This window comes from Mesoplodon densirostris, chromosome 5, assembly GCF_025265405.1.
Source record: "Mesoplodon densirostris isolate mMesDen1 chromosome 5, mMesDen1 primary haplotype, whole genome shotgun sequence".
Lineage (NCBI taxonomy): Eukaryota > Metazoa > Chordata > Mammalia > Artiodactyla > Ziphiidae > Mesoplodon > Mesoplodon densirostris.
This window is the reverse complement of record NC_082665.1, coordinates 146,280,957-146,308,424: the sequence shown is the minus strand read 5'-3', so window position 1 is coordinate 146,308,424 and position 27,468 is coordinate 146,280,957. Positions and strand designations below refer to the sequence as shown.

The following is a 27,468-nucleotide window of genomic DNA, read 5'->3' as shown; positions in this document are numbered from 1 at the left end:
ATGCCTGGTGCCAGCTGGGTTCCCCAGGGATTCATGCACAATCAGGAATGAAAGTTCCTCTCTCCCCCGAGGAAAGGTCACTTTGCCTAATTTCCTCCTTTCATGGTGGAGACATTGCCTTGACACAGTTATTTTTGCTGCCTCCTGGCTTGATCATTTTTCAATTACAGTTTGTCCCTGCAGAGGGATAATGAGGGTCTCTCATCATAGATCCACATTTATGAAACCCTAATTAGGCGTTTCCTTTAGCTCCTTTCATAGATTACTTGGTGCAGGAAGTCTGCAGGAGTAAGCCTAGTCTGACTGATAGCCTCTGTTTGGATGCCAAGTTAGGAGCTCACTGGGGAAGCTCCCAATCTTTACTACCTCTAGGTCAGCTCAGGCTGCTCCCCACTCCCAGAAGGCCCTACCTTCTGATCTTGGAAAATATAAATCTTGTCATCTTTTGTGACCCATATTAAAATAAGGTAAAACGTATCCGCCTTCCTGACTGCCAGGATTTTCTATTTTTTTAAATACTCAATGTGATCAAGGTACAACGCATGAGCAGTCTCACACTGTGTAGCAGGAGTATAAATAAGCACAAACTATTGCAAGAAAAAATTGGATGATGTATGTCAAGAGCCTTCAAAAATACCTCCAACGTTTGATCCAGTAATTACATTCCAGGAATCTCTTCCAAGGATATAATCAGAAATGCAGACAAATATTTATGCAAAAAGAAATTCATTGTGGTATCATTTATAATTGCTGGTACACAAGGAATACCTGAGAATAAGGGAATAATGAAGTATAAAATATAGTATAGTACAATGTAGTGTATCCATATTATACAGCCATCTAAAATGAAGATAGTAAAGGTATTTTAATGCTGATGTTAAGTGAGATAAGCAAACTTTCAAGTTGTATGTACAGTGTGTTCCAAATAGACCTTTCCCAACTCTTGTTTCATGGGATGCTTGTAGGAATGCTATAAATAGAAAAGTTCCATTTTCCAAAAAGGTTGAAAAATTGTTACGGGTGTATACTTTGAGGCTGCTGGGAACCTTGGATAGGCTAATGACATGGGAAATGAAAAAACAAAAACCAAGGCTTCACAGTTTTTTAAGGTGGGACATCATTGTTTTTAGGTGGGACATCACAAGGGCTGCTGTTCATGGAGCACGTTTCAGAAAAGCTGGGGGATGTGGGGATGCCTAGGAGAAATTGTAACGTTGACAGGGATTGCTACTCCTGTTAAGCTATGGACTTATTTTGCTTCCTCCTTGGAACTTTTTTGTATTGTCCTACAAAAATGCTGTAAGTGTTGTGAAAGAAAGTGGTCCAGAGGACCAGCCTCCATCCAGCTTCGGCAGATGCGGAGTGATGTAGAGTCAGCCAGTGCATGGATTCAACATGGCAGCCAGGCCCGAGAGGGAGGCCACTGGAAGAGTGGTAATGGTGGCCTGGGCAGGGGAGCCCCCCAGTGCTGCCTGATTGGCTCTCGTGTTCTGCCTATATTTCAAAGGGCATGAGGTGTGGACAGGGTCACGGCACTGCCATCTGTCTGCTCTCCACCCTGGGACTGGTCAGAAGTTTCCTGATGCCTCAGAGACCATCCCCAGGATGTTCTGACTGGCCATCCGGGATTGCAAACCCCAAGTCCAGCGTGCATTGGGTCTCCTAGGATTAAATGCTTCCTCATTCAGAACTCTCCTTAGTTCCCCACTCTTTCATCACCCTAGACTGTGTCTTCAGATCTTCCTTTGGGCCACACCTACACCCCTAGGTCAGCCTCACCTGGGTCAGAGACCCACCCCAAGATCCCTGCACCCAGCCCAGTGTCTGGTCTCAGGCATCAAGCAGGAGGTGGGTGTAAATAGAGTTAGGACCTCTACTGAGATGTATCAGGTACTGAGCTGTACACTCAGTGAAGTGTAACAGGATTTTGGAGACATCTGCCTGGACCCCTCCTGCTTACCTTCCAAGGGCCCCTAAATATTCATCAGGCTTTATCAGGTTAATGGATTTCAAAAGGAGCAATTTTCTGAGACATGAGACAGAACCGTATAAAAAGAACATTAAGGGGAAGAAAATCTTATTCCAGAATGAAAGGGAAAAGATCATTTAGCATCCCTTTTCGTGTTATCTATTCATGAGAAACAGCACATTTAATCCAGAGCGGGGTGTAGGGAGGACTTTGATGTCCTCACTTGGGGTCACCTTCGTGCAGAACTCATCTGTCTCCGTTGCCACAGATGGCAGGGGCAACGGAGACAAGAGGACGCAGATGAGAGACACTTCCGAGGTGGACTCCACAGGGTACAGAGGGATCTGAGGGACAGGGAGTGGGGAGGAGAGAGAGCCTAATGCAACTTCCAAGATACTTGTTTAGGCGACTGGAGGGAGGGGGCTCCCATCCCCAGCCTTGTCACCTTTTATGCTTCCTATCTCTTTTCCCAAGACGTGCCATATTGGTTTCTATTTTGGATCATGCTGTGGGAGTTGAGTATCTTGAGGTCAGGAATTGTGACTTTATCCCGGCCCCCAATGTCTCTACCCACCCATTAAAGTTAGATTTTTCATTCCCAGGCCTAAGACCAGAAATCATAGGTGCAAAAGTTGTGAGGGGACATGAGTGCAAGAGTGCTGTGCAGTGAGTCCAGCCAGGAGGACCCACTTGTTGTTCTTCTCCAGCTCCCCAGGGACTCTAAGGAAGATAAAACTGAGTCCTCTTGGGAAGACTGTCTGTCTAAGAATTTATTTTGCTTGGCTTGAAGGGAGGGTGAGACTACATCAGCTCCTCAGACAAGCCTTAATCTAGAGACAAAGGAATTGGGGTGGGGGGGCGGTTCCTATTCTTCTGAAATGCATTCTTTTTCCTCATCCCATGGTCATTGCTTTCTCCTTGATCCTTCCTAACTCCTAATGTTTCTCTCTTCTCTTTTCTTCTTTCTCTTTCCCTTCCTCGGCCCTTTCTCTATCTTCTTCTTCATTTCTACTTCCAATCTAGCATCTTTCTTTTTAGAGCTCCATCCATCCCAGAGCTTAGGAAAACAATTTTAATTTTACTCTTTCTCTATTGAAAAACTAAGAAAAATTTGATACAGAGCACATGTAAGCAGACACCTCCACCTGTCCACCAAGAACCTGCCAGCCTAGAGAGCTGGTAATTATGTGACCAAGATAATCTGCCGACAGCCAAATGTTTGCCTGATGATTAGCTTCTCAGGTGTTCCTCTATTCCATGGTTTGCCCCATCACGTTTGATTTGAGTTTCTATAACCTCAGTGTGTATCAACCATTATGTTCATTGAGTTCTTTGCAATACACATTGTTGATCTAAAGGTCTCTTCTCCCTCTTTCATAATTAGAATAAGTCTGTTAGATGTTTCATTGCATATTCAATTTTAAGTGTTGCTTCTCTTTCTTTCCACTAGATTTGTGACAAAGAATGGCATTACTATGTCATCAATGTGGAGTTTCCTGTGGTTACCTTATACATGGATGGAGCAACGTATGAACCATACCTGGTGACCAACGATTGGCCCATTCATCCATCTCACATAGCCATGCAACTTACCGTCGGCGCTTGTTGGCAAGGTAACCCTAAGTCCAGGCCTTCTTCCTGGCCCATCTGTGTACAGTCCATGACAGAGAAAAGGGCAAAGCAAGTGGAATGAGAATCAGCCAGGAAAATGTTCTACCCCTTACTAATAAAACAAGATTTATAAAAATAAGGATGAATCCAGGCACTACGCTGGTATAATAATAAAGCACTTGGCCTGAGACCAGATTTTGATTTTAGATAAACATGAGCAATTTCAGGTTGCCTCTGAGTTGCTAATGCCTTTTATTGTTCTGGAACCTTATCCAGTTTCAAACTGGGGCTGTGTAGGGAGAAGGCTGAATGTGGAATCTTATAACAAAATTGCCAGTTGGCTCTGTTGATTGCTACACAGGTCAGAAGCCAAGGATCTCTCTTTATTCCCAATCAAATTGTCCAAGACCCCAACCCCCTATACCGGGAATTCACAAATATGTGGGACGGAGGGAGCGGGTGGATTGCCCATAGGTTCAAGGGCATGAGAGGCCACCCTCAAGTTCTGCTAAGCTCGGAGCCCCTTCCCTGCTCCCCAGGGGTGGAGGCTTCTTGTTGCCTTCTCGCTTGAAGGTCTCTGCTCCTTCCTCATTTCTTCTGTTGCTGCCTCTCCTCCAGTCCCTGCACCCAGGCTAATCTCCTCTTTGGAAGCAGGAAAACCAGCACTCTGAGCATGCAGGTAGCCTTTCTATTCCCCACTCAGATTTGTTAGCATCTTTGTTTTTGCTCCCTTAGCAGCTGGGGTGTTTTGAAGTACCAACGGGAGAGCACAGGGGAAGTAAAATGCTCCCCAAATAAGCAGATTAGCACTTTGAGATGACTCGAATGCATGTTGATGGATTCTTTGAAAGTTACTAAGATCTGTGACCTTGACCATTTGCCATGGGGGCTTAGGGGAAAGGTGGGTGATGGTATAAGAGTAAGTCTTCAGAGGGCTGGCTCCCTCTAGGGGAGACACAGGCCCCTCTGCACTGGGACCAAGAGTGAGTTCTGGGCAGCCCCATGCAAGAGAAGATGACAAAAAGGGCAAATGGTGCAGCCCTGGGAGCACTAGAGACACAAAATCCGGGAAGGAAACAAAGCAGGAATGAGGCAACAGAAGAGAGTATATTTTTTTTAATTGGGGTATAGTTGATTTACAATGTTGGGTTAGTTTCAGGTGTACAGCAAAGTGATTCAGAGATATATATGTACGTGTGTGTGTGTGTGTATATATATATATATATATATATATATATATATATATATATATATATATACACACACACACACACACGTACATATATATATACATATGTGTATATATACTCTTTTTCAGATTCTTTTCCCTTATAGGTTTTACAAACTATTGGGTATAGTTTCCTGTGCTATACAGTAGGTCCTTGTTGTTTATCTATTTTACATATAGTAGTGTGTATATGTTAATCCCAACCTCCTAATTTATCCCTCTCCCCACTTTCCCCTTTGGTAACCATAAGTCTGTTTTCTATGCCTGTGAGTCTATTTCTGTTTTGTATATAAGTTCATTTGTATCTTTTCTTTTTAGATTCCATGTATAAACGAATCATATGCTATTTGTCTTTCTCTGTCTGGCTTACTTCACTCAGTGTGATAATCTCTAGGTCTATCCACGTTGCTGCAAATGGCATTATTTCATTATTTTTTATGCCTGAGTGAGAGAGTGTGTTTTTCAGCAGAAGTCACCTACATGAAGTCTGACGTACATCACATGATAGTAGAAAGCTTCTCAAACATTTCAGTAGAGCGTGATAGGAGCTTCCTCAGTATTGCAGAATTCCCCAGGATAACAGGAAAGGAAGACTGTGTCATTTGGCAAGAGTCCATGAAACTAATTAGTATAGCAAGGCACTGATTTAGAGGTTGCACAGGAATCATTAGTCACTAAACACAGCTGTGCTAGAGCGATGGCCCTCTTGTGTGGCTCAGTGCCCCAGCTGGACACCACCCGTCAGCCCGTGGATATTTTGGAACATAGCTTGGATGCTTCCCATAGATAAGGGGGCCCCAGTCATGTCCTCACCATGAACCTTACCACTACTCTTCCCGAGAGGCCCTCAGGGACCACATCTGGATCCCTGTCACCCCAGCCTGCAATGGAAACCTGCCCCAAGCTCTAACAAGGCCAGTTGAAACCACTTTTTCCCAGTTACATGCCAACTGGTTAGACCAGCCCCACAAAAATAAAGTGATTTTATAAAGAATTAAGATGATCTCTTTGGATCAGTTAGAATAGGCTAAGTTGTGCTGTAGTGACAATCAAGCCCCACATGCCATGGAGCAACTAAGCCTGTGCACCACAACTACTGAGCCTGGGCTATAGAGCCCGTGTGCCACAACTATTGAGCCCATGTGCCACAACTACTGAAGCCCACGTGCCTAGAGCCTGTGCTCCACAACAAGAGAAGCCACTGCAATGAGAAGCCCGCACACCACAACAAAGAGTACCCCTCGCTTGCCACAACAAGAGAAAGCCCGCGTGCAGCAATGAAGACCCAATGCAGCCAAAATAAATAAATAAATAAAGATTTTTAAAAATGCTTTAAAAGAGTGTGGGAGAAAGAACGGTCACTAGGGTGTTTGAGTATTTCTGTCCTCTTCCCAGATAGATGCTAGGACCACTCTTCCTTGGAGTAAAGTGCGGCCATGTGACTTGCTTCGGCCAATTAAATGTGAGTGGAAGTGCCTTATGTCATTTCCTGGAGGAAACTTTAAGAGCCACTGTTGCAAGGAGGCCCTTTATGTACATGGATGTTTACAGTCCTCTGAGAAAGCAGTAGTAAGTCCCTACTTGTGGGGATAAGGTAAAAAAACTGAGGGTCTGAGAGGTGAGGTAGCTTACCCAAGGTCACCCCGTCAGATTTGCCCAACCTCAACTCTTCAAAGACTGTTCTCCTTCCACTGTGGCTTGCTGCCACTGTTGCTGATTGGTCATTTTGTTTATGTGATTATGTGTTTGGGAAAATGCAGGAACTGATGTGTATTGATACAAATGCTGTAAACCCTTTACTTTCTGAGATATCTGACAACTCTGGAATCAAAACGCCACAGAAACTCTGTATTCTCTTTGCTAATCTCTTGCTGTATACTCCTTCAACTGACCCTCTACAGAACAAGAAAAAGAGTTTAGGCTTAGGAGTCATAAAAAATTTGAGTTTGAGTCAAATTCCAGCCCTGCCACTTACTAGCTGTGTGGACACAGCAGAATCCCTAACTTCCTTGAACTCCTACTTTCTCATCTATTTTTTTTTAATCTAGAGTAATACCTACTCCTTATTACAAGGATTAGGTGATGGGTCCATGGAGTGTGTTTGGCATGTTTCAGTTGAATGAATGTGTAAATTTGAAAACATCTGCTGGTTGCCTCGTCCACCTCCTTCTCTGCGCCTTGCACCTAAACCCAATATGGCAGATTGTCTGCAAGACCTTGGTACACTCTGGCCTCTGTGATGCCATCTTCCCCGTGGCTCCCTGCATGCACTGACCTTCTCCCCTTCCCCAGGATTAATGCTCACACTCAGACCCTGCCCTCCCAGGTCCATCTATAGGTGAGAAAAAAGGTCACTGAGGCTGGAGAAGAGTCAGTCAGAAGACAAGTGCTGGAAGATGCGGCTAATGGTATAGGAGAGAACCTGGTCATCCAGGCTTCTGGGCATGGAGGAGATCTGAGTATCTTCTCTGAGGGGAATGATAATCTATTGGTGAATTTTCAGCATAGGAGAAAAATCCTTTAAAATCTTTAAAATTGGGCTTTATTGGATGAGAAAGCGTTCATTAGGACGATAAAGACGGCAACAGCATATAGCATGGCAGAGAAGCTTGACATCAGCACGCCCAGGGTGCCCTATCACTGGAACGTGCAATGGACCAGAATGAGTTGAGAGGAGGCTGAGGTAAGGAGTTGAGACCAGACCATAGGATGCCATCTTGCCTTGTTAGGAGCTTGGATCCTCTTTTTGTCTTGGAAGGAGACATCAAAAGGTCTTTCAATAGGACATGGCACTGTGAAGTTGATGGCCTATAATGCAGTCTTCATCTCGGCATGTTTCTAAACCTTCCGAAGTCCACTTATATACACGCTGTAAGCCTGCTGTGTGAACGAACCCCTTTGGGCCTGTAATCGTGGGGAGTTTTTCAAGTACTTTTGAGGTTGGCAAGGGAACTGGTTCCCATTTGTGAAATTTCCAATCGGGGTTTAACAATGAGGATAGAAAATAACGTGCTAGCAGCTGCCTGCTCCCGAGAACTGGCTCAGCACTGAGGGTGGGCAGTGTTCTGCAGCCCCAATTAGCCTACTGTGTCCTGTTCGTGAATTGGAAAGCCAAAGTAATTGGTGGAACTTTATTTTCATTGGTATTTTTTCCAGTAATTAAAAAAAAAAAATGGAGACTTCATTTACACGTAAGAAATGTTGCCAGTACGGCCTAGAACAGGCAGCATACTTTAATTCTTGAGAAGGGCTTTTGAAGTCAGGATGGACCTCGCCTTTCAAAAAAGTCCTCCTTCCTCTGCGTGACCGCTGCAGGCCACCTGACCATCACCTCTGTGCTCCGTGACAGTGTTCTGGGGATGGAATCAGACCCTCTCTCCTGGCCGAGATCAGTCTGATCCGTCAGAAACGGCTGCCTTTGGACAAATACCAGGTCCCTGTCTCCCTCTGGGTCACGCCATTGGAGAAGATCGTTTAAAAGACTAATTAATTTGTCCTTTTCCTTAGAGTCCCTACTCATTCTTTTTTTTTTTTTTTTTTTTTTGCGGTACGCGGGCCTCTCACTGTTGTGGCCTCTCCCGTTGCGGAGCACAGGCTCCGGACGCGCAGGCTCAGCGGCCATGGCTCACGGGCCCAGCCGCTCCGCAGCATGTGGGATCTTCATGGACTGGGGCACGAACCCGTGTCCCCTGCATAAGCAGGCGGACTCTCAACCACTGTGCCACCAGGGAAGACCCCTACTCATCCATTTTTAACAGCAAAAATTCAAGTTCTACCCATATATGGTAAAAACTGACTGTATAATCACATCTGATTTGTGCCTGGACCTCTACACTGGGCCCAACCAACCAGGGCCTGTAACTCAGCTCTCATGGGGTTGAATCGAGAAGGCTGCTGATGTGCCAGACCATGGCCTTAGGGAGTCCCCGGGGTTTCAGAGAGATGCCTCAGCAGGTGACACCCCAGGGCACCTCTCCCCCAACATGACAACCAGAGAAGCTCAGTTTTATCCATTTTGTATGATATCAGGGCAAGAGTTCTGTTAATGAAATGGCTGAACATGTTTGAAGAAACATAGTTCTAGACATGCACCCCAGTAAGTACCACCCTGCCCTCTGCCTGAGCCTCATCTGCTCTTGGGGGAGCTCATCACAGACTTCTCTGCTTGTGGCTCTGTCCCCAGAGACCACCTCATCCCTGCCTCTGCTGGGGCCTCTCCTGCAGTGCTCTCTGGACCTTGACCTTCCTACAGTGTCTAGCTTTGCCTGTTCCTGATGGTGGCACCCCTCTGGCCTGGGATGAGGAGGGCTTTCTACCCTAGCTCCTGGTCTGGCTGAGTCCTACCCCCTACTTAACAAATAAAGCAGCGGGAGATAAGGAAGGGGATGGTTCTAAAAATTAGAAACTGTTAAGGGACAGACAGAGAACCCCCATTGTGGCTTTGGGGAGGAGTCAAGGCACAGATTAGGAATGGCCAAAAAAGGAATAAAAAGGCAGAAATAACCCTGAGGGTTGCAGTAATCAATAGTATCTCTTCCTCAGACAAAGAGGAATTAGAGCCACATGTGGACCTGAGATCTGCTGTACATTTTCAGGTCATTTTTTTTTTTTTTTTTTTTTTTGCCAGACACTAAAAGTAGCGCAGAGACTTGGAATACATGCCGTCACTTAATAAGCTTGGTCTAATTTAATACAAATTCTCTTAATAAAATCTGTGTTGAAATTATTCTGCATCCCTGGGGGTCTCTGCTGCTGGGAGAAAGAGGCATGTGCTGGCACAGCCCGCCTTACATTCAAGTGGCATTTCCCGAGGGGTTCATGAAGCTCGGTCCCACAGTTTCCTCAAGGAAGCCAAGGTCCAGTTTGGGAAACTGTGTAAACCATCCCCACAGCACCACATTCAAGAGTCACAATGCACATTTGCTTATTCAAAGCTCTCAAAAGCCCACCAAGAAACCAATCAGTTTGACATTACTTAACCTATGTTTCTCAATCGTATTCCACTATGGAACTCACTCTTTGTGGAATAGTGTTCTTGGAGCACTGTTTGGGAAACATCTCATTGGAGTTATTAGTGCAGATCTCCACCCGCTACTAGGGCATGAGTTTGCAGAAAGTAAGGACTATCTGCTCTCACAGATTCTCCTCCCCTTCTCTTTCCTCCTACTTCATGTCCTGGAGAAGGTCAATAATTAATGTTTATTGAATTATACCCTTTTTTTTTTGTGGTATGCGGGCCTCTCGGTGTTGTGGCCTCTCCCGTTGCGGAGCACAGGCTCCGGACGCGCAGGCTCAGCAGCCAGGGCTCACGGGCCCAGCCACTCCACGGCATGTGGGATCTTCCCGGACTGGGGCACAAACCCGTGTCCCCTGCATCAGCAGGCGGACTCTCAACCACTGCGTCACCAGGGAAGCCCTACCTCATTTTTGAGTTTGTTTTGACAAAGGCATATGGTTCATGGTCTGACACACAGGGATGACTAAGAAGGTGTCTCTTTGCATTGTCTGTATTAAAAAATCAAGAAAAGGTGATTCTAGGACCTGGAGTTCATTTGACAGGAGGGTATATTGGTTTAAAGACAACACAGATGAAATCAGCTTTAAAATTCAGGCATTCATGTGTGGAAACACAGTATAACTGAGTTACAATTTTAACGTTGAATTTTATTCTGAAAGTTATATTAATTAGAAAATTTGGCAAGGGTCTTAGAGTAAAAACAGTGTCATTTTAACTTCTCTGAGAGGCACACCAGAGTGGGGAGAAAAAAACAAGAGAAGGCTACTGAGGAAAGAGACAGAAAACTCACGTGACATCATCTCATTTCAGAGTTCCTTGGTTCTTGCTGTCACCAGAACTAGTGGCCAATTTTGAGCTCCTGCACTGTGCTCAGCTCTGGCTTATCTCTCTATGGTGTGGGTGTGATTATCATCCCCATTTTGCAGATGAGGAAACTAAGACTTAGAGAACATAAGGACCTTGGGAAAGGTCACCTAGAGCCTGGATTTGCACCCAGATCTGTGCCACCCAGAGCCCTCACCCTTAATTATGCTGCTACACCACCTCTGCTTCTAGGGACATGTAAAGTCAGATGGTGTTTCACAGCCAAGTAAGGAAGACCAGAGGATTCTGGGATCTGGGGTCAAACCATTTACCCAAACTCCCTGGGCATTTTTCCCACAGATCAGACAAAATCAAGGCGAGGCCAAAGATAACCACTGGCCCATCGGGCATTATGGTTTAATGGGAGGGTTGAGTCTGGAATCAGAAGAGAATTCCAGACCCTCACTACTGCTGCGTACTTGCTCTGAGTCTTTGAGGACTGTGTCTTGCCTCTGTGGTCCGGGACAGTGGAGGGGCCATCCTTGGTGATATATGAGGGCCCTTCTAAGTCCATCAACTTAGGTCCCCAACCCCAGAGTAATGACTTCTGTGGTCATCCCATAAGTCATGTTTCACACTTAGAACATGCCATGTAAATGTCTGCTGGAAAGGCTGGCGGGAGGGAGACATAAAATCCGAAGGATAGAGAAAGCCTGCTGAGAATGTGTCACGGCCAGCCCTGATGGCAGAGCATCCCTGTCCACAAGTCCCTGCAACTACAGTTCAACCCCCGGGGTTGCACGGACAGTTTTAAAAGCTGCAAGCTTATGGGGGTCTATTACACACTTCACTTAGTCTTTGCGTTTCGTGTGTGTCTCCATCACTGAAATGAGGAAATGAGAGAAAGCAAGATTTCAGATGGTCTCACCATTTGCATTGCTCAAAATTGATATCCAACCATCCATGAAATTGTGTTCATTGAGGAGTGTCCCCATCAACAAACCACGCACAGAGCAGCCTCCAACTCAAGCAAGAGGGAACATGGCCCCTACTACTTTCCATGGGTTTCTCAGACTAAATAGCTGTGGGAATAACAGCAGGGAAAGAAAAAAAAAAAAAAGACCAGCAGCATCCGCATACACTTTGCAAGGGGAAGAGACTTCACACGACAGGGAAGTATCTTCGCACGTCACAGATCTTTCACTCAGAGGAAGGTGAACATGACTGATTCTAAAGCCACATGAACAGTGGATGGGCTCACTTCTCAGTGGAAGGAAAGCTGAGGGGGAATTCAGTCCCAGTGCAAACTCCGACCCAGAACAACACAGGTGACGTTAAGTCACGCTTGCCAAATACTATTATTTTTCAGGACAACTGTGTTTCCCAGCAAACTTGACACAAATCACTGGGAGTTGCTGCTGAAATCATGAGTGTCTACAGAACCCAGTGTCATTGGACATTCTCCCCCAGCCCTGTGTCAGTCCAACCTGTCCCCATCTTTCTGAAGCACCCCAATTATGACATCCTCCGAGAAATGTTGCTTGCACTCTCCTGGCCATAGGTATTGTATGGAGTGGAGGTCAAAGGCTTGGGAGCAAGCAAGACCTGAGTTTGAATCAGAATTTCACTAACTTCTGCCCGTAGGGCATTAGGCCATTTACCTAGCTTTGAAAACATCATCCGTAAAAGGAGTTGTATGTTTAGCAGGTAAGAATCTGGATTCACAAAAAGAAAAGTAGTTTTTCCACATCCGTCTTAGTTTCATTTCAAGCCCCTCTTCTATCTGAGTGGAGGAGATTTAACCTTGGCAAATTTGGAATTCTCCCATTTCCTTAGGGTGCCCGCTGCTTTCAGGGGGCCGTATTGTATAAGGCGCTAGGGCGTCAAGGGGCCTCCAGTCATCTTTCCATGCAGGTATCCACTGCAATAGTGCCCATCTCTTTGGTCCTCAGTCATTAATGGTCCCTTAGGGCCATCAGTGCTCTCTGTATTCCCTTGCCTTACTTAGGGGCACAGAAATACCTCGGCTGCTTCTCATGCCCTCTGTGAAACCATCCATGGTCCATCTGTCCAGATGTGCCAGGCTGGCTTTCCCTCCCAATATCACACACCCCTTCCAGGGCTCAGCCCAGGTGGTGGGCCTCAGGTGCCGTCACTCTGCATCTCTTTCATCTTATCCCCCCACCCCTTCCCTGCCACCCGCCAGTCTGGGGTATCATTTCCTAGACTGGGGGAAGGCAGATTTTCTTCCTCTATTTTTCCCCAGATGTTGAAGATACCCACATCTTCCTCACCCTCCTAAAGGTTTAGGATTCTGCAAATGAAAATGAGGAAGAGATTCAGCTTCAAGCCCCATCTTCTCTTCCCCCATCACAACCCTCCCTGCGGCAATGATCACAAGGCAGAGGTGCATTTAAGTGGAGGGTAAGATGGGAGAAATCAGAAGAAGAGAGGCATATTCTTATTCACCTGATGAATATTTCTTCATAATGGCCCAGAAGGCCAGGTTTGATTTTGGAATTCTTTTATTAAAAATTGTGGCTTCAGAAAAAAATAAAGAAGAGAGGCTATGATCTCAAAAGTACTATCCTGCCACTTAAGCATTAAATAAAATAGTATATAAAAGAATTTGCCATGTTTTAGGGACCTCATACTAAATCATGGATGTTATTTTTTTTCCCCTCTGATCTGTTGGACACATTGTCTAAATCACATGTTTGGAAATTAATCATGCACTGCCTTAGAACATCTGCTGTACTGGAAATTTACTCATATTTTTATTTTACTTTTCCAGTATCTATTCTCCCAACTAAATGTGAGCTCCTAGGGAACACGGTCCCATCTTATAATCAACTGAATCAAACAGAAGGCTAGGCAAAGAAAACACTTTAAAAATGTGTGCAGATCTAACCTCAGGAATCCAAAATTGTGTTTGCAAATATTTAGAGAAGGTTCTTTGTATTAGAAATCAGGTTATTTTCTTTTCTTAAAATAATTCACGAGCATGTGTATGTCTAAATGTTAGCAGAGGAGCCATGTGGTGTGTGCAGACACCCTAGATATTAAATAGAAAGTGATTTTTCAATGTATCCATTATTTTTTTTAAATCCTACATCACAACCACCTCTGAGTGCAAATATATTTCCAATTTTTGCTGGTCTGCTATTGCAAAATGCTAACAGAATTGCTTTCCTGGAGCTGCATCACTAATAAATAGAGTGCATCACAGATCTGGTATTCTTGAGTCAAAAATAGGAAATATGGATGTTTTGCTGAACGAAAATACTGTGTAGGAAGATGTCTTGGCATCCAGGAGAGTCACAGAGTGTGGTCTTTAAGGATGGAGCTGCTGAGTGAGAAGTTGAGGGGGCCTGGATGGCAGACCACAGTGGCTCTCTCCAAGTCGCATTCTAGCCTGGGCTGCCCAGTACCACTAAGATGCCCAGCTAGTCCTGATCACAGATGGATATACTCACTCTCTAGAGCCCACATTTCACCAATTCCTCCTAATGTGCCCTTGGCTACTTTCTCCTGTAACCCCAAGTTTCCTCTGTAAATATAGAATAAGTACCTACCGGAGGAATCCAGCTCCCTAACTTCAGACTATACTACAAAGCTACAGTAATCAAGACAGTATGGTACTGGCACAAAAACAGAAATGTAAATCAATGGAACAGGATAGAAAGCCCAGAGATAAACCCACACACATATGGTCACCTTATCTTTGACAAAGGAAGCAAGGATATACAATGGAGAAAAGACAGCCTCTTCATAAGTAGTGCTCGGAAAACTGGACAGCTACATGTAAAAGAATGAAATCAGAACACTTCCTAACACCATACACAAAAATAAACTCAAAATGGATTAAAGACCTAAATGTAAAGTCAGACACTATAAAACTCTTAGAGGAAAACATAGGCAGAACACTCTGGGACATAAATCACAGCAAGATACTTTTTGACCCACCTCCTAGAGAAATGGAAATAAAAACAAAAATAAACAAATGGGATCTAATGAAACTTAAAAGCTTTTGCACAGCAAAGGAAACCATAAACAAGACGAAAAGACAACCCTCAGAATGGGAGAAAATATTTGCAAATGAAGCAATGGACAAAGGATTAATCTCCAAAATATACAAGCAGCTCATGCAACACAATATGAAAAAAACCAAACAACCCAATCTAAAAATGGGCGGAAGACCTAAATAGACATTTCTCCAAAAAAGATATACAGATTGCCAACAAACACATGAAAGGATGCTCAACATCACTAATCATTAGAGAAATGCAAATCAAAACTACAATGGGGTATCACCTCACACCAGTCAGAACAGCCATCATCAAAAAGTCTACAAACAATAAATGCTGGAGAGGGTGGGGAGAAAAGGGAACCCTCTTGCACTGTTGGTGGGAATGTAAATTGATACAGCCACTATAGAGAACAGTATGGAGGTTCCTTAAAAAACTACAAATAGAGCTACCATACGACCCAGCAATCCCACTACTGGGCATATACCCTGAGCAAACCATAATTCAAAAAGAGTCATGTACCAATATTTTCATTGCTGCTGTATTTACAATAGCCAGGACACGGAAGCAACCTAAGTGTCCATCAACACATGAATGGATAAAGAAGATGTGGCACATATATACAATGGAATATTACTCAGCCATAAAAGAAACAAAATTGAGTTATTTGTGATGAGGTGGATGGGCCTAGAGTCTGTCATACAGAGTGAAGTAAGTCAGAAAGAGAAAAACAAATACCGTATGCTAACACATCTATATGGAATCTAAAAAACAAACAAAAAAATGGTCATGAAGAACCTAGGGTCAGGACAGGAATAAAGACACAGACCTAGTAGAGAATTGGCTTGAGGATACAGGGAGGGGGAAGGGTAAGCTGGGACAAAGTGAGAGAGTGACATGGACATATATATACACTACCAAATGTAAAATAGATAGCTAGTGGGAAGCAGCTGCATAGCACAGGGAGATCAGCTCAGTGCTTTGTGTCCAACTAGAGGGGTGGGATAGGGAGGGTGGGAGGGAGGTGCAATAGGGAGAGGATATGGGGATATATGTATACATATAGCTGATTCACTTTGTTATACAGCAGAAACTAACACAACATTATAAAGCAATTATACTTCAGTAAAGATGTAAAAGATAAATAAATAAATAAAAAAGAATAAGTACCTACGTCCCAAGAGTTTGATGAAGATTCAACAGCATTGGGCACATAGTTCATGCCAGTAATTGAAAGTTGTTGTTGGATCTGCTGCTCCAAGTGGGGGACAAGGCGGGGAAGGGATGACCACCTGGATGCCTTGGAGAGTGGCAGCTCTACCATTCAAACCCAGGCTCACACCCTTCTTCCTGCAGATCAACAGAAGTGTCCCTTTACTAGGGCAGGGACATGCTAATGGCTGTGAGGAGCGCCGTGTCCATGAGGGCTTCGAGGCCCTAAATCCAAAGACTCCACATTGGCTCCCCCATATCCAAAGCCATGGCCACCTCAGGTCATCCCTCAAAGCCAAATCTGTGGACTGATCACTTCAACAGAGGCTTCTCCTTTCATTTCCAATGTGAAGATGCTCTGGGTGTCAAGTAACAATGGTCTGAGTTAAAGCAGCTTAAGCTGTAAAGATGGATGATTGGCTGCCACAGCTGAGGACACCCCGTGGTAAAGCAGTGAGGAGGTCTGCTCAGGGTTCGCTCAGCCTGCTCTGCTGTCCTGGCTCCGCCCCCTCCAGGAATTGCCTTGGTTGTCCCTGGTCTGCTTGCAGGATGGCTGCGGCCGCTCTCAGCCTTCTGTCTTCACATAATGATCTCCAGGGAAAGAGAGCAAGAGTAGGTTCCAGAAGCTTTCTAGAGAGAAGATGGAAGCTCTTTTCCCAGAGGCTGCCAGTCAATCTCTCCGCTCATCTCACTGGCTTAAATTTGGTCTTATGATTATCCCTAGACCAAGTCCTATGGCTTTTCGGATGCCAGATGCTGACTGGCTTCATCTTGGTACGAGGGGTCCCAAGTATATGCCTCATTTTGTCCCTGGAGCAATGGAGACGGAATAACCTGATTACCTTTGACTAAACAGAGTCCATCCCTGGAACTCAAGTCAACCTCCCAAACCTCAGGGCTGCCATTGCAAGAGGACAGGAGTGAGATGGATGCTGGAGAGGCACCACAGGTCTACACTTCTGCTGGACCATCTTCTTCAATTCAGCAAACAATTATGAAGTGTCTGCTGTGTGCAAGGCAGGGTGCAAGATGTTTGATGACACAGGGACAGGGGCCCATGTTACTGAGAGGGATAAATGAGCCAACTTGTGCAAAGTGCCTGGGGCAGCCCTCAGCCCCTAATACCTGTTCAGTATTGTCTTCATTACAATGAATCCTGCATGAGTACTCCCTGCCATCCAGGAGACAGACTTAAACAATAAATTCTAGCAACGTATGGAGAAGGGCAAGAGTAAGCCTGTGGGTGGTATAAAGGAGAGAGCTGACTCAAGGAGTATGCAGAAGCCTGGCCTCAAGAAGTGTATAGCCCACTGGTTCTTAACCTTGACTTCATGTTTGATTCACCTGAAAGAGACAGACAGAGGAATGGACAGAGAAGATGTGGTATATATACAGAGTGGAATATTACTCAGCCATCAAAATGAAATAATGACATTTTGCAGGAACATGAGTGGACCTAGAGATGATCACACTAAGTGAAGTAAGTCAGACAGAGAAAGAATTATCATATTATAAAAGCACTCATGTGTGGAATCTAAAAAAATAGATACAAATGAACTTATTTACAAAACAGAAAGAGATTCACAGACATAGAAAACAAACTTATGGTTACCAAAGGGGAAAGAACAGGGCTGAGGGATAAATAGAAGGTAGGGATTAACATATGCACACTACTATATAGAAAATAAATAACCGACAAGGACCTACTATACAGCACAGGGAACTATACTATAGTCAATATTTTGTAATAACTTTTGGGGGAAAGAACCTGTGCCATATAACTGAAACTAACACAACGTTGTAAATCAACTATACTTCAATTTTTTTAAAAAAAACTCCCCACACCAGTTAGGTCACAATCTCTAGGGGTGGGACCCCTCACCAGGGTCAGTTTATCTTTTTAAATATCCCCAGGTGATCAAAATATGTAGTGGAAGTCAAGAACCACCCCTTATAGGCTATTGAAGACATAAAGCACACATACATTAACTAACAATGCTGAGCTGTGAGGGTGCATTAAAATGAACTATTGTGTTCCAGACTCAGAGCAGGAAGAGGGCAAGGTAAGCAGGGGGCTTAAGGGGCCTTGAAGAACCAGTGGGATCTGCCTGATCTGAGCAGTCTGGAGGTGGTATCTCAGTGTGAGAGGAACGGGTGTGAGCAAATGTATGTGTGCAACCCTAGAGGGTGTATCAGTCTGGACCCAGTCAGGAGAGAGAAACCACACAGTCATTTCAACAGGGAAATATAAAAAATTATTAACTATAACAGCGTATTAGAATAATGAAGGATTAGCTGCTAAGCAGAGAGACCTCTGAAGGCTATAGGAATGCAGATATCAGGACACCCACCCTCCCCAGGGCTGAGAAAGAGCACCCTGTGGAGAACCCTCTGCCACCCAGGCAGAGGTCCAGACTTTGCTGACACAGCGTGGTTCACTGAAAGGCAGAGAAATCGCTGTGGTGTTACTCTGAAAGAACCTTCCAGGAACCTGCCCTCCAGATGCTGGGGAAAGCTGTACACAGGGAGGTTTCTCATGGAGCACACTGATGGGGACCACTGCTGAGACAGCGCAGGAGAACCAGGAAACAAAACCCAGCCATGTCCCCTACAAGCACGTGGAGGCTCAGAGAGGCAATAGAACCTCCTCAGGGAATTAGCAGAGCTGGATTTCCACCCAGATCCATCTCTCCTGTACATTCAGCTACCTCTCCGAACAAACAGAAGTGCAAGATCAAGACTAAGATCATTGACATAAGCTGCCCAGGGATGGAAGGGGTCTTTGCTCAGTGAAGTCAGTGGGGAGGGCCTCGTGGAGGAGGTGAGGCTTCCAGTGGACCTTAGGGGGGCTTTTATTTTAAGGAAATGAGGGGGAAAAATGTCAAGAGGTGGCTTCCAGGCTGCCTTTGCAACACAAGCCACATTGATCAATTTCACATGCACAAGAGCCGACCTGGGCTCAGATGGGACTCAGCACAACCAGTAGAGGAAACAGTAAAAAAAAAACCTCTCGGGTGACGAGCAGAAGGTCAGAGGCAGAACAGAATCAAGGAAGCCCTTATATGCCAGGGAACCTGGATCGGAGCTGATGTGAAATCAACTCACTGTGAGAAAGCCAGAACTCAGGGACATGGGGCTTCTAGGACCCCTCAATCGCATGCCAGCCTCTCTGTGGAATGAATACAGGAGAGCAAATGCCAGCTCTGCAGTCACATACACCACTAGAGTACCAGCTCCAGCATTTAGCTGTGTGTCCTGGGGCAAGTCCCTCAACCTTGCTGAGTCCCAGGGTTCTTCATCTGTCAGTGGGAAACAATGATCCCTTCTCTGCAGGCTCGCTCAGGTGAAGCCCCCAGCAGACAGCCTGGCACACGGCGCGTCTTTCGTCACTGGTAGATTCTCTCTCTCCTACTTTTACTCTGTAGGCCCTTCTGTCTTTTAAGACAGCCCGTGCCTCTGAAAGTAAATGTTTTAAATTCAGGAATTCCAGATTCCTAAATAGGTGCACCTGGCGGAGGGCCAAGGTCTTTGCGGCCAGTGACATCCTCTTGAGACTCCGGCTTCACAACTCTGCGCTCACCACTTGGAAGGAAAAGCTCGGGTTTAGGGGATGCAGCCACTGTGTTCTTGGTTCCCCAGCCAGATGGCGCCTTGAAGCGACGTTTCCTACCCAATGTCCGCAGGGCAAATAACGATGCTTCTTTATCTTTTAGGAGGAGAAGTCACCAAGCCGCGCTTTGCTCAATTCTTCCATGGCAGCCTGGCCAGTCTCACCATCCGCCCTGGCAAAATGGACAGTCAGAAGGTGATTTCCTGCCTGCAGGCCTGCAAGGAAGGGCTGGATATCAACTCCCTGGAAAGACTGGGCCAAGGAATAAAGGTAAGGAAGGAGCCAGCATTGCTCCCGGTGAGACGGTGCTTTGTGCTTTGCGAGTTTCCTGGGTTGGTGGGTTGCTTTGTTGTTTATTTGCCCAAAGGAACTGAGGGAGCATGCAGGCATAACTTTCAGAAATACAGAAAAGTCGGATTAAAAGTTTGGACCATGGAAACTACTAATTACAAAGGAAGGTCACCCCGGGGTGGGTGGAATTAGAAAGCAGATGCAGAGGTCACTGGGTCTTATGTTGTTAAGTTGAGGCCCAGATTGGGCTCCAGGCAATGTCTGGCTGCCAAAGGGAATATGAACAGATTCACGATTTTGTCATCCACACAAAATAAAACTCTTCAAACGATCCAAGGGAATCCAAGCTGCATTTTGAGAAAAGGTCCTCCTGAGGGGCGCAGGATGTGGCTGACGGTCCTCATCAAGGACCTCCCCGCCCATGATGGGCAGGGATAGATCTGGCCTCACCTGGACCGAGGAGCGCCTGCCCGCATCAGGCCTCGGGGTCCTGAGCAAAGAGCAGGGTAAACATCATCACAGCCCCTGCTCCATCATAGTGGACCCCAGTGACAGCAGGCAGCCCCTTGGCCTCCTCTCTGGGAGTGAGGGTGGCCCACCCTCTGTCTCCAGGGACACAGGACAGCCCCATGAGGCCCCAGCAGCTGTGAAGTTTTCCCAAGGAGGGAGTGACCAGAACAGAGGTTTCCCACCACCTCCCATCCATCCCCACTCAGCACTGCCCATGGAGCTGCCCAGCCTCCCCACCCCAGGCCTACCGCTCCTGGACGGGGGTCACCCCTCCAACAGAGGGCCCTCTCCCTTACGCTCTCAGTGGCCGACTACTTGTGGGGCTCTGACTTGGGCTGGCCTTGGAGAGACCAGTGATCTGGGCAAATCATGCCTCGACTTGACGTTGCAGTCACTTCAGCAAACATTCCGTGGACTCCCGTATAATTTGGTTCTGGGCTGGGGAGAGGGACACGAAAATGAATGTTCCAAGATTACTGTCTTTGGGGCACTCAGTGGCCCAAGCAGACACCTGTCATCCGGTGCTCCAATGATTATGAGCACTGACATTTACTGAGGGTCTCCTGGGTACCAGGCACTGTTCTAAAACCTTTATGGGTTTAACTCACTTAAGCCCCAGAACAACCTATGATAAATGTACCATGAATCTTCCCATTTTGCACATGAGGAATGGAGGCCTGGAGGAGAAAGGAAAGTTGCCAAGGATCCCAGAGTGAGTCAGGAGCACAGCCAGAATGGGATCCCAGGCAGTTCTGCTCCAGAGCTTCAGAACCAGGAGAAACAGCAGTGAGGGAAGGCTCCTTGGAGGAGGTGAAGTCTGAGCGTATTGTTTAGGATGGGTAAGAACCAACCAGGAGAAAGGCAGGCAGTGGGTGGCAAGGGAGAGGGCAGGGCGGTCACTCTAGGCAGGAAGCCAGTGTTACAAGTGCCCAAATTGCAGGAGGAAAGCTAGAAAGCGGGACCAGAGAGGTAGGCAGAGGCCAGGTCATGGGGCCTTGTTAATGTCTGGTGTTTACTTTTTTTTTTCTGTTGGCAACAAGCAACCATTGAAGGGTTCCATGCAAGGGAGCATGATCTGGACAGGTGTGGGGCTCAGGATGCTCACCCTGGAGCCCTGGTCAGAGGGGGAAGATGGGAGGAGCACACAAGCAGGGTAAAGCATGGATGACTTTCCAGAACATTGTTTAACATGCATGAAACACATACACACAGGTGCTCTAATAGCTAATCACCTGTCTGAAGGAAACTCACAAGACCACCTGTACTGCAAAGGCCAGCATTCCACCTGTCAAGTTCATGGCAGCTGGCCCAGGCAAGCCCCTCATGGCACATTTCATACAGATATCCTCACAGGCAGAGCCTGGGGTTTTATCCTTGGTCTACTGTTCGTATTGTTCCCTCAGTGTTTTGTCAAGCCAGTGAAATCTGTCCTCCAACAGATCCAGCATCTGTCCCCTCTCTGATTCTGGATTTGCTCCCTGCCTCTGCGTGGATCTTCTCTGCTCTGGACCATCCCATGGGGCCACAGTTGCAGGATTCCAAGCACCACAGAACAAATAAACCAAAGATGCTGGACTTAAAAGCCACACATTCTTAGAACTATAAATTAAGAACCATAGCAATTCCTACACAGCGGTCCTAGCCTGTGAAAGAGGAAGTGCTAAATGAAGTGGCACCCGGAGCTGTGGGGAGTGGAGGAGGCTCATCTGACTTTTTCGAATACCACCTGCTCAGAACCAGTCACTGCAAACGATCCTTCCCCATCCTTAGGGCGCGGAGGGCAAGAACTAGTTCACTGTATGAGAAGTTAATGATAACACACACGACGTTACGGTGCACCCACTGGGGGCTGTTTTAAGCTCATTATCCCTACTTCTCACAACAAGTTAAATATTATGACCCCATTTCAGAAGTAAGGAGGTTGGGGCTCAGGGACTTGGCCAAAATAAGTCTAGGCTCTTTCCGCCACATGACTCAGATTAGAAGGCATTCTTGAAAATGATTAAAACTGCTTCCTGGGGCTTCCCTGGTGGTGCAGTGGTTGAGAGTCCGCCTGCCGATGCAGGGGACACGGGTTCGTGCCCCGGGGCGGGAAGATCCCACATGCCGCGGAGCGGCTGGGCCCGTGAGCCATGGCCGCTGAGCCTGTGCGTCCGGAGCCTGTGCTCCGCAACGGGAGAGGCCGCAACAGTGAGAGGCCCGCGTACCGCAAAAAAAAAAAAAAAAAAAAAAAAAAGCTTCCTACCTGCCTTTCCTCCTTCATCCCTCATTTATTTTTTGAATAATGACTAGTATTTTCTCTACTGGCTCCTGGCCTCCTCCCTCCCCTCTGGCTAGTCCAAAAAGTAAGGGCCTGCTGTGATTAAGGAAACATCCCGTCTACTCACAGGGTCCCACATGGGTTCCTCGTCTCACTTGTTTTCCCCGGGATCATGCATATTTCCAGCTATTTCTCCAGCATGTCTGGAGTCATCACATGATCGAGGTGGTTGTTGTTATGTATCCATATGAGACACTGTGGAATCTCCACATTCCTGAAGAATACACACTTCTGATTTTCATAGCGTCATCCCTGCCAAATTGTCACCTCTAGTGTGGAAGAGTGGGAAAGAGCAAGAACTTTGGGACAAAGCCCTCCTAGGTTCAAAGCACAGTATGGATATTCATGACCTGGGTGACCTTGGGCAAGGTGCTTTAATCCTTTAAGCCCCAATTTCCTTGTGTGTAAAATGGACTTAGTATTATTTTGTAGTGATGTAAGAATTGAATAACATATATATATTTTATATATCCTTACATATATTTATGTATCAAATATAGCAAAGATACACATACAGATGAGATACATAGATATAGATATATAGATATAGATATACATATAGATATAGATACAGATCTCCCCTAGAAAACCTGATAACTAGGCTCTCAGCAAATCACAGTTTCCTTCTCCGGCTGGGCTGACCTTGCACTTGGCATTGCTGATGCCCCAGCTTCTTTTGAAAAGTAATCCTGCGTGACAGTTGCAACAGAAGAGCCTCTATTGCAGGGACTCTTCATCTGTCCCCGCCCAGAGGAGCTGGCAGGGAGGGCGAGGTGCCTGGAGGGCCACAGCCTGCCTGTCCTCAAAGAACAGGCCAGGGCTTTCGGCAGGGACTTCACCGATGTCCCAGCCTGACCCTCCAGGACAGCTGACCATTCTGCTAAGACCATCTGTCTAACCGCTTCTTGGTTCAAAGAAAGGAGCCACTGTGGCTACAGCCCAGCTTTCCAGGGAGAGTGAATGCTGTCACCTTTTGCTAGGTCCCCAGGAAGCCATCTCCTGCCCCTGTGGAAAGGCCAATACCACCCTGTATCTCGCAAAACCAGAGACCGACCTTCAGTCATGCCACGAAAGACAACACAAACATACAAGCAAAACCTGTTCTAGTGGAGGGTTTAATTGATCCTGCAAGAACCGTGTTGATGGCTAGCCAGTGCCCGCCTCAAGCCCTGTGGCAGTCTTTGGGATGCTCTGGCAGCCCGACTTGGGTATTCACTAGAGATCCAACACATTCCCTAACCTGTCCTCTCCCTCGGAGGCTTCAGTGGGCATGCCCTCTGCTGATGCCACGGGTTGCTGCCCAGTCCATCCTTCTGGATGAACTGCTTGATTTTTCTGTTCAGCCCTCATGCACGGCTCGGAGATTGGCCTTTTCTGCAGGGGGCATCATCTTGTCTCATGCTGGTCGTGTACTGGACCCTCTGGATGCTGAATAAAGTCAGTGGACCTTGCCCTCGAGGTGCTCACAGTCTGCTGGTGGGGGGCAGACAGACAGACGGACAGCAAAAGCACCAAAAGACTGCTACAGCAGGGGTTGGCAGGGATGGGGAGAGCGCAAAATACATGGAAACTTAAGTGGTATATTTAGAAGAATGACTTTCAATCTGCTCAAATGAGAAATGGATGATCTGTAAAACACTCAGAACTATTGATGATTCACCAGCATGTGGCATCTCCACGGCTGAGCACGCTAAGCTAGTGAGTCAGCCCCAGCAAGAGAGAGACCCACAAGAGGCCGACTGTAACGTCACCTGTGCATATGCCCAGGGGCTCCTGAATCCAGCATAGGGAACAGTGCTTGTGACCACACGTCGCAGCTCAGAGAGACCCTGCTCAGGGCTTTGAGGACAGGAGGAAACCGGATCATAGGGAAAGAAGAACAGTGATGGCAGCGGGGGACCATTCACTCTTTCATCCAACAGGGGCTTCCGGGGCACTAGGACAAGGTTCTGAGATTCGGGGATAACAGTCGGAGCCCCTGTCCTCAGTGAGCTCGTAGTCACTGCACTATAATAATTATACTACCATTTCATAGCACTATAGGAGCTCAGTGGGGACCTAAGTGAGGGAAGCTGGGGAGGCTTCAAGGAGGAGGTAACAATGAAACAATCATAAGATAGTTGAAAGAGACAAAGAGTGAGCTATCAGTTGGCTGGTGGTCACAATGCAAGGGACTCATTATGCGGGACAATGGCACCACAGTGCTCATGAGATAACTACTTCCTGATAGGGTCCGGACACAGAACAGGAACTCTTGTAAAGACATCTGAGTCATATCAGGGAAAAGCTAACATAGACAGATTTCCCCTTAAAAGCTTGAAAACATACTCAATCTACTTCATGGAAAGAGTAATGCAAAATAAAACTACACTAAGATAGTAGTTATCACCTATCAGATTGGCAAAAGTCCCAAGTTTGACAGCATGCTCTGTTGTTGAGGTTTTGAAAGAACATTCTCATACGCTATGAGAGGGAGAGCATATTGGTATAATCCCTAGCAATGGAAAATTTGCAACATTTGTCAAAATTTAAACTGCATATACTCTTTGACCTAGCAATTTCCCTTGTAGGGATTTATTCTACAGATACATTTACACACTTAGGAAATGTTATATATATAAGATTATTCATTGTGCCATTATTAGTATAAGACTGGAGATAACCCAATGTTCATATTAGGAGACTGATTAAATGAATTATTTAATATTAAATAATATTATACAACTTAAAAAAAAATAAAAGATCTCCAAGACAAAAGCTAAGTGAAAAAAGCAAAGTACAGTATAGTATGTAACAAGCTACCTTTGGTGTAAGAAAGGAGAAAAATGGGAATCTATATTCATTGATTATATATTCATAAAATGCTTAAGTATAACTGTCAGGATACGCTAGGTTATGCTGCAGTAACAAGTGACTAAAATTTCAGTGAATTATACAGCAATTGTTTTTTATTGTGTGCACTTCATGCCCATTCAAGACTGGCTGCAGCTCTGGCCCCCTCACTGTGAGACCCAGGCTGATAGACCATTAGGGAACTTTGCAGATTTCATGGCAGAGGGAGAGGGACATGGCACCATGAATTAACTGGCTGTTAAATCTACCACCCAGGTGTGAACCAAACAATACTTCTGCCCACTTTTTGTTGGCCAAGCAAGTCACATGACCACTATTGAGCACAACAGGACAAAAATGTGTATCCTGTATGGAAGAGTACCATAAATCACATGATCAAGCCTGTTGACAGGCTTCTATAAGCATCTCACTGGGAGGGGAAACAACTAATTTTGAACAATAATGCAATTTGTCACTAAGAAATTAATGGCACAGTGATTACCTGTGGGATAAGGTTGAGGAAATTGGTTGGATAGGAGATAGGAATAAGATGGACACTTTCACTTAGCACATATATATATTTGAATATATATGCTCCATGCTCCATTCAAAGAAGAGTAACTGCTGGGAACACCATGGAAGAGACAAGTCTGGATCTACTTTATCTGGTTTGAGGACCCAAGTGACTTGCTGGGGAGCATCGTAGCCCCTGGGCCTTCACCCAGCGTGGGATACCAGGGACCCAGGATAGGATAGATAGATAACAAACCTAGGGCAGCTGGCAGGCGTGTAAACAGCAAGTGATTAAAACTCATGGGAAACCAGAGTTTAGCACCTAGAAGGCAAGACCAAGAATCAGATCTAAGAGAGAAGGAAGGTCATTAACTTAAAAATGAACTTTAAGGTTGGAAACTAAAAAGATGGGACATGGGTCAGGAGGTGGAGTGCAGGGTGAATGGGGGAGCAGTTCAAGGCCAAAGTCAAGACAGCAAAAGGAACAAAAGCCCCAGGTTTCCGGGCTATGAGCTGAGGTGTGGCAGTCCAAGAGCTGAAAGTTTCTGGGAAGGACCCCATAGTAGCCCAGAGCCCACCAAAGGCTGGGCCCCAAGAGCACTGTGTCTGGGATTTCAGAATTCATCCTGTGGCTCCCGGTGGTATTACCAGGAGTTTATAATCCACAGGGAATCTTACAGAGGAGGGTCCCGAAGCCCACCAGAGGGCAGCAGGGATTGCTTGAGGGGTTAAAACAGTTACCTGTGCACACAGCTCCTGCACTTGCAGATGCTCTGGAGACGCCTGTGCGGGCCTTAGTGGCCTTTGCATGGAGATGGAGGGTCTCCATGAGACTGGGTACATGGTTGATCATTCTCTCTTGTGGTACTGCTTTCTGTCTTCCAGTATCATTTCAACCCCTCGCAGTCTGTCCTGGTGATGGAAGGTGACGACATTGGGAACATCAACCATGCCCTCCAGAAGGTCTCCTACATCAACTCCAGGCAGTTCCCAACCGCGGGTGTGCGGCGCCTGAAAGTCTCTTCCAAGGTCCAGTGAGTGGATGCTGGGCAGCCTGGGGCTCAGTCAAGGCATCAGGGATGGTCCCTGGGAATGTTTTCTCGCAAAACAGGATTCACCTCTCTTCAACTATTGGCAGCTTCTCTGCTCTCCCTATGAGGACACCCCAATGGATCTGTGTTCTCTTTTTGTTGTTTTTTTTTTAAGTGAAATATAGTTGACATACAATGTTTTGTTAGTTTCAGGTGTACTGCTTAGTGATCTGATATTTACATACACTATGAAATGATCACTATGATAAGTCTGGTAACCATATGTCCCTATACAGAGTTATTACAATGTTATTGACCATATTCCTTATGCTGTATGTTACAGCCCTGTGGATTTTTTATTTTATAACTGGAGGTGCGTACCTCTTAATCTCCTTCACCTATTTCACCCCACCCCCAACCCCCTCCCTTCTGGCAACCACCTGTTCTCTGAATCTATGAGTTTGTTTTTGTTTTGTTTTTCAGATTCCACAT

At 46.0% G+C, this 27,468-nt stretch overlaps 1 protein-coding gene across 1 annotated transcript in view; it reads left to right on the top strand.

Annotated features, from left to right (window-relative positions):
- Window positions 1-27,468, top strand: part of CLSTN2 (calsyntenin 2) — a 640,464-nt gene that overhangs the window by 598,201 nt on the left and 14,795 nt on the right. The window contains exons 9-11 of the mRNA XM_060099612.1: window positions 3,420-3,582; window positions 19,583-19,749; window positions 26,831-26,979. Of these exons, the coding sequence (XP_059955595.1) occupies window positions 3,420-3,582; window positions 19,583-19,749; window positions 26,831-26,979 (479 nt within the window). The remainder of the gene's footprint in view (window positions 1-3,419; window positions 3,583-19,582; window positions 19,750-26,830; window positions 26,980-27,468) is intronic.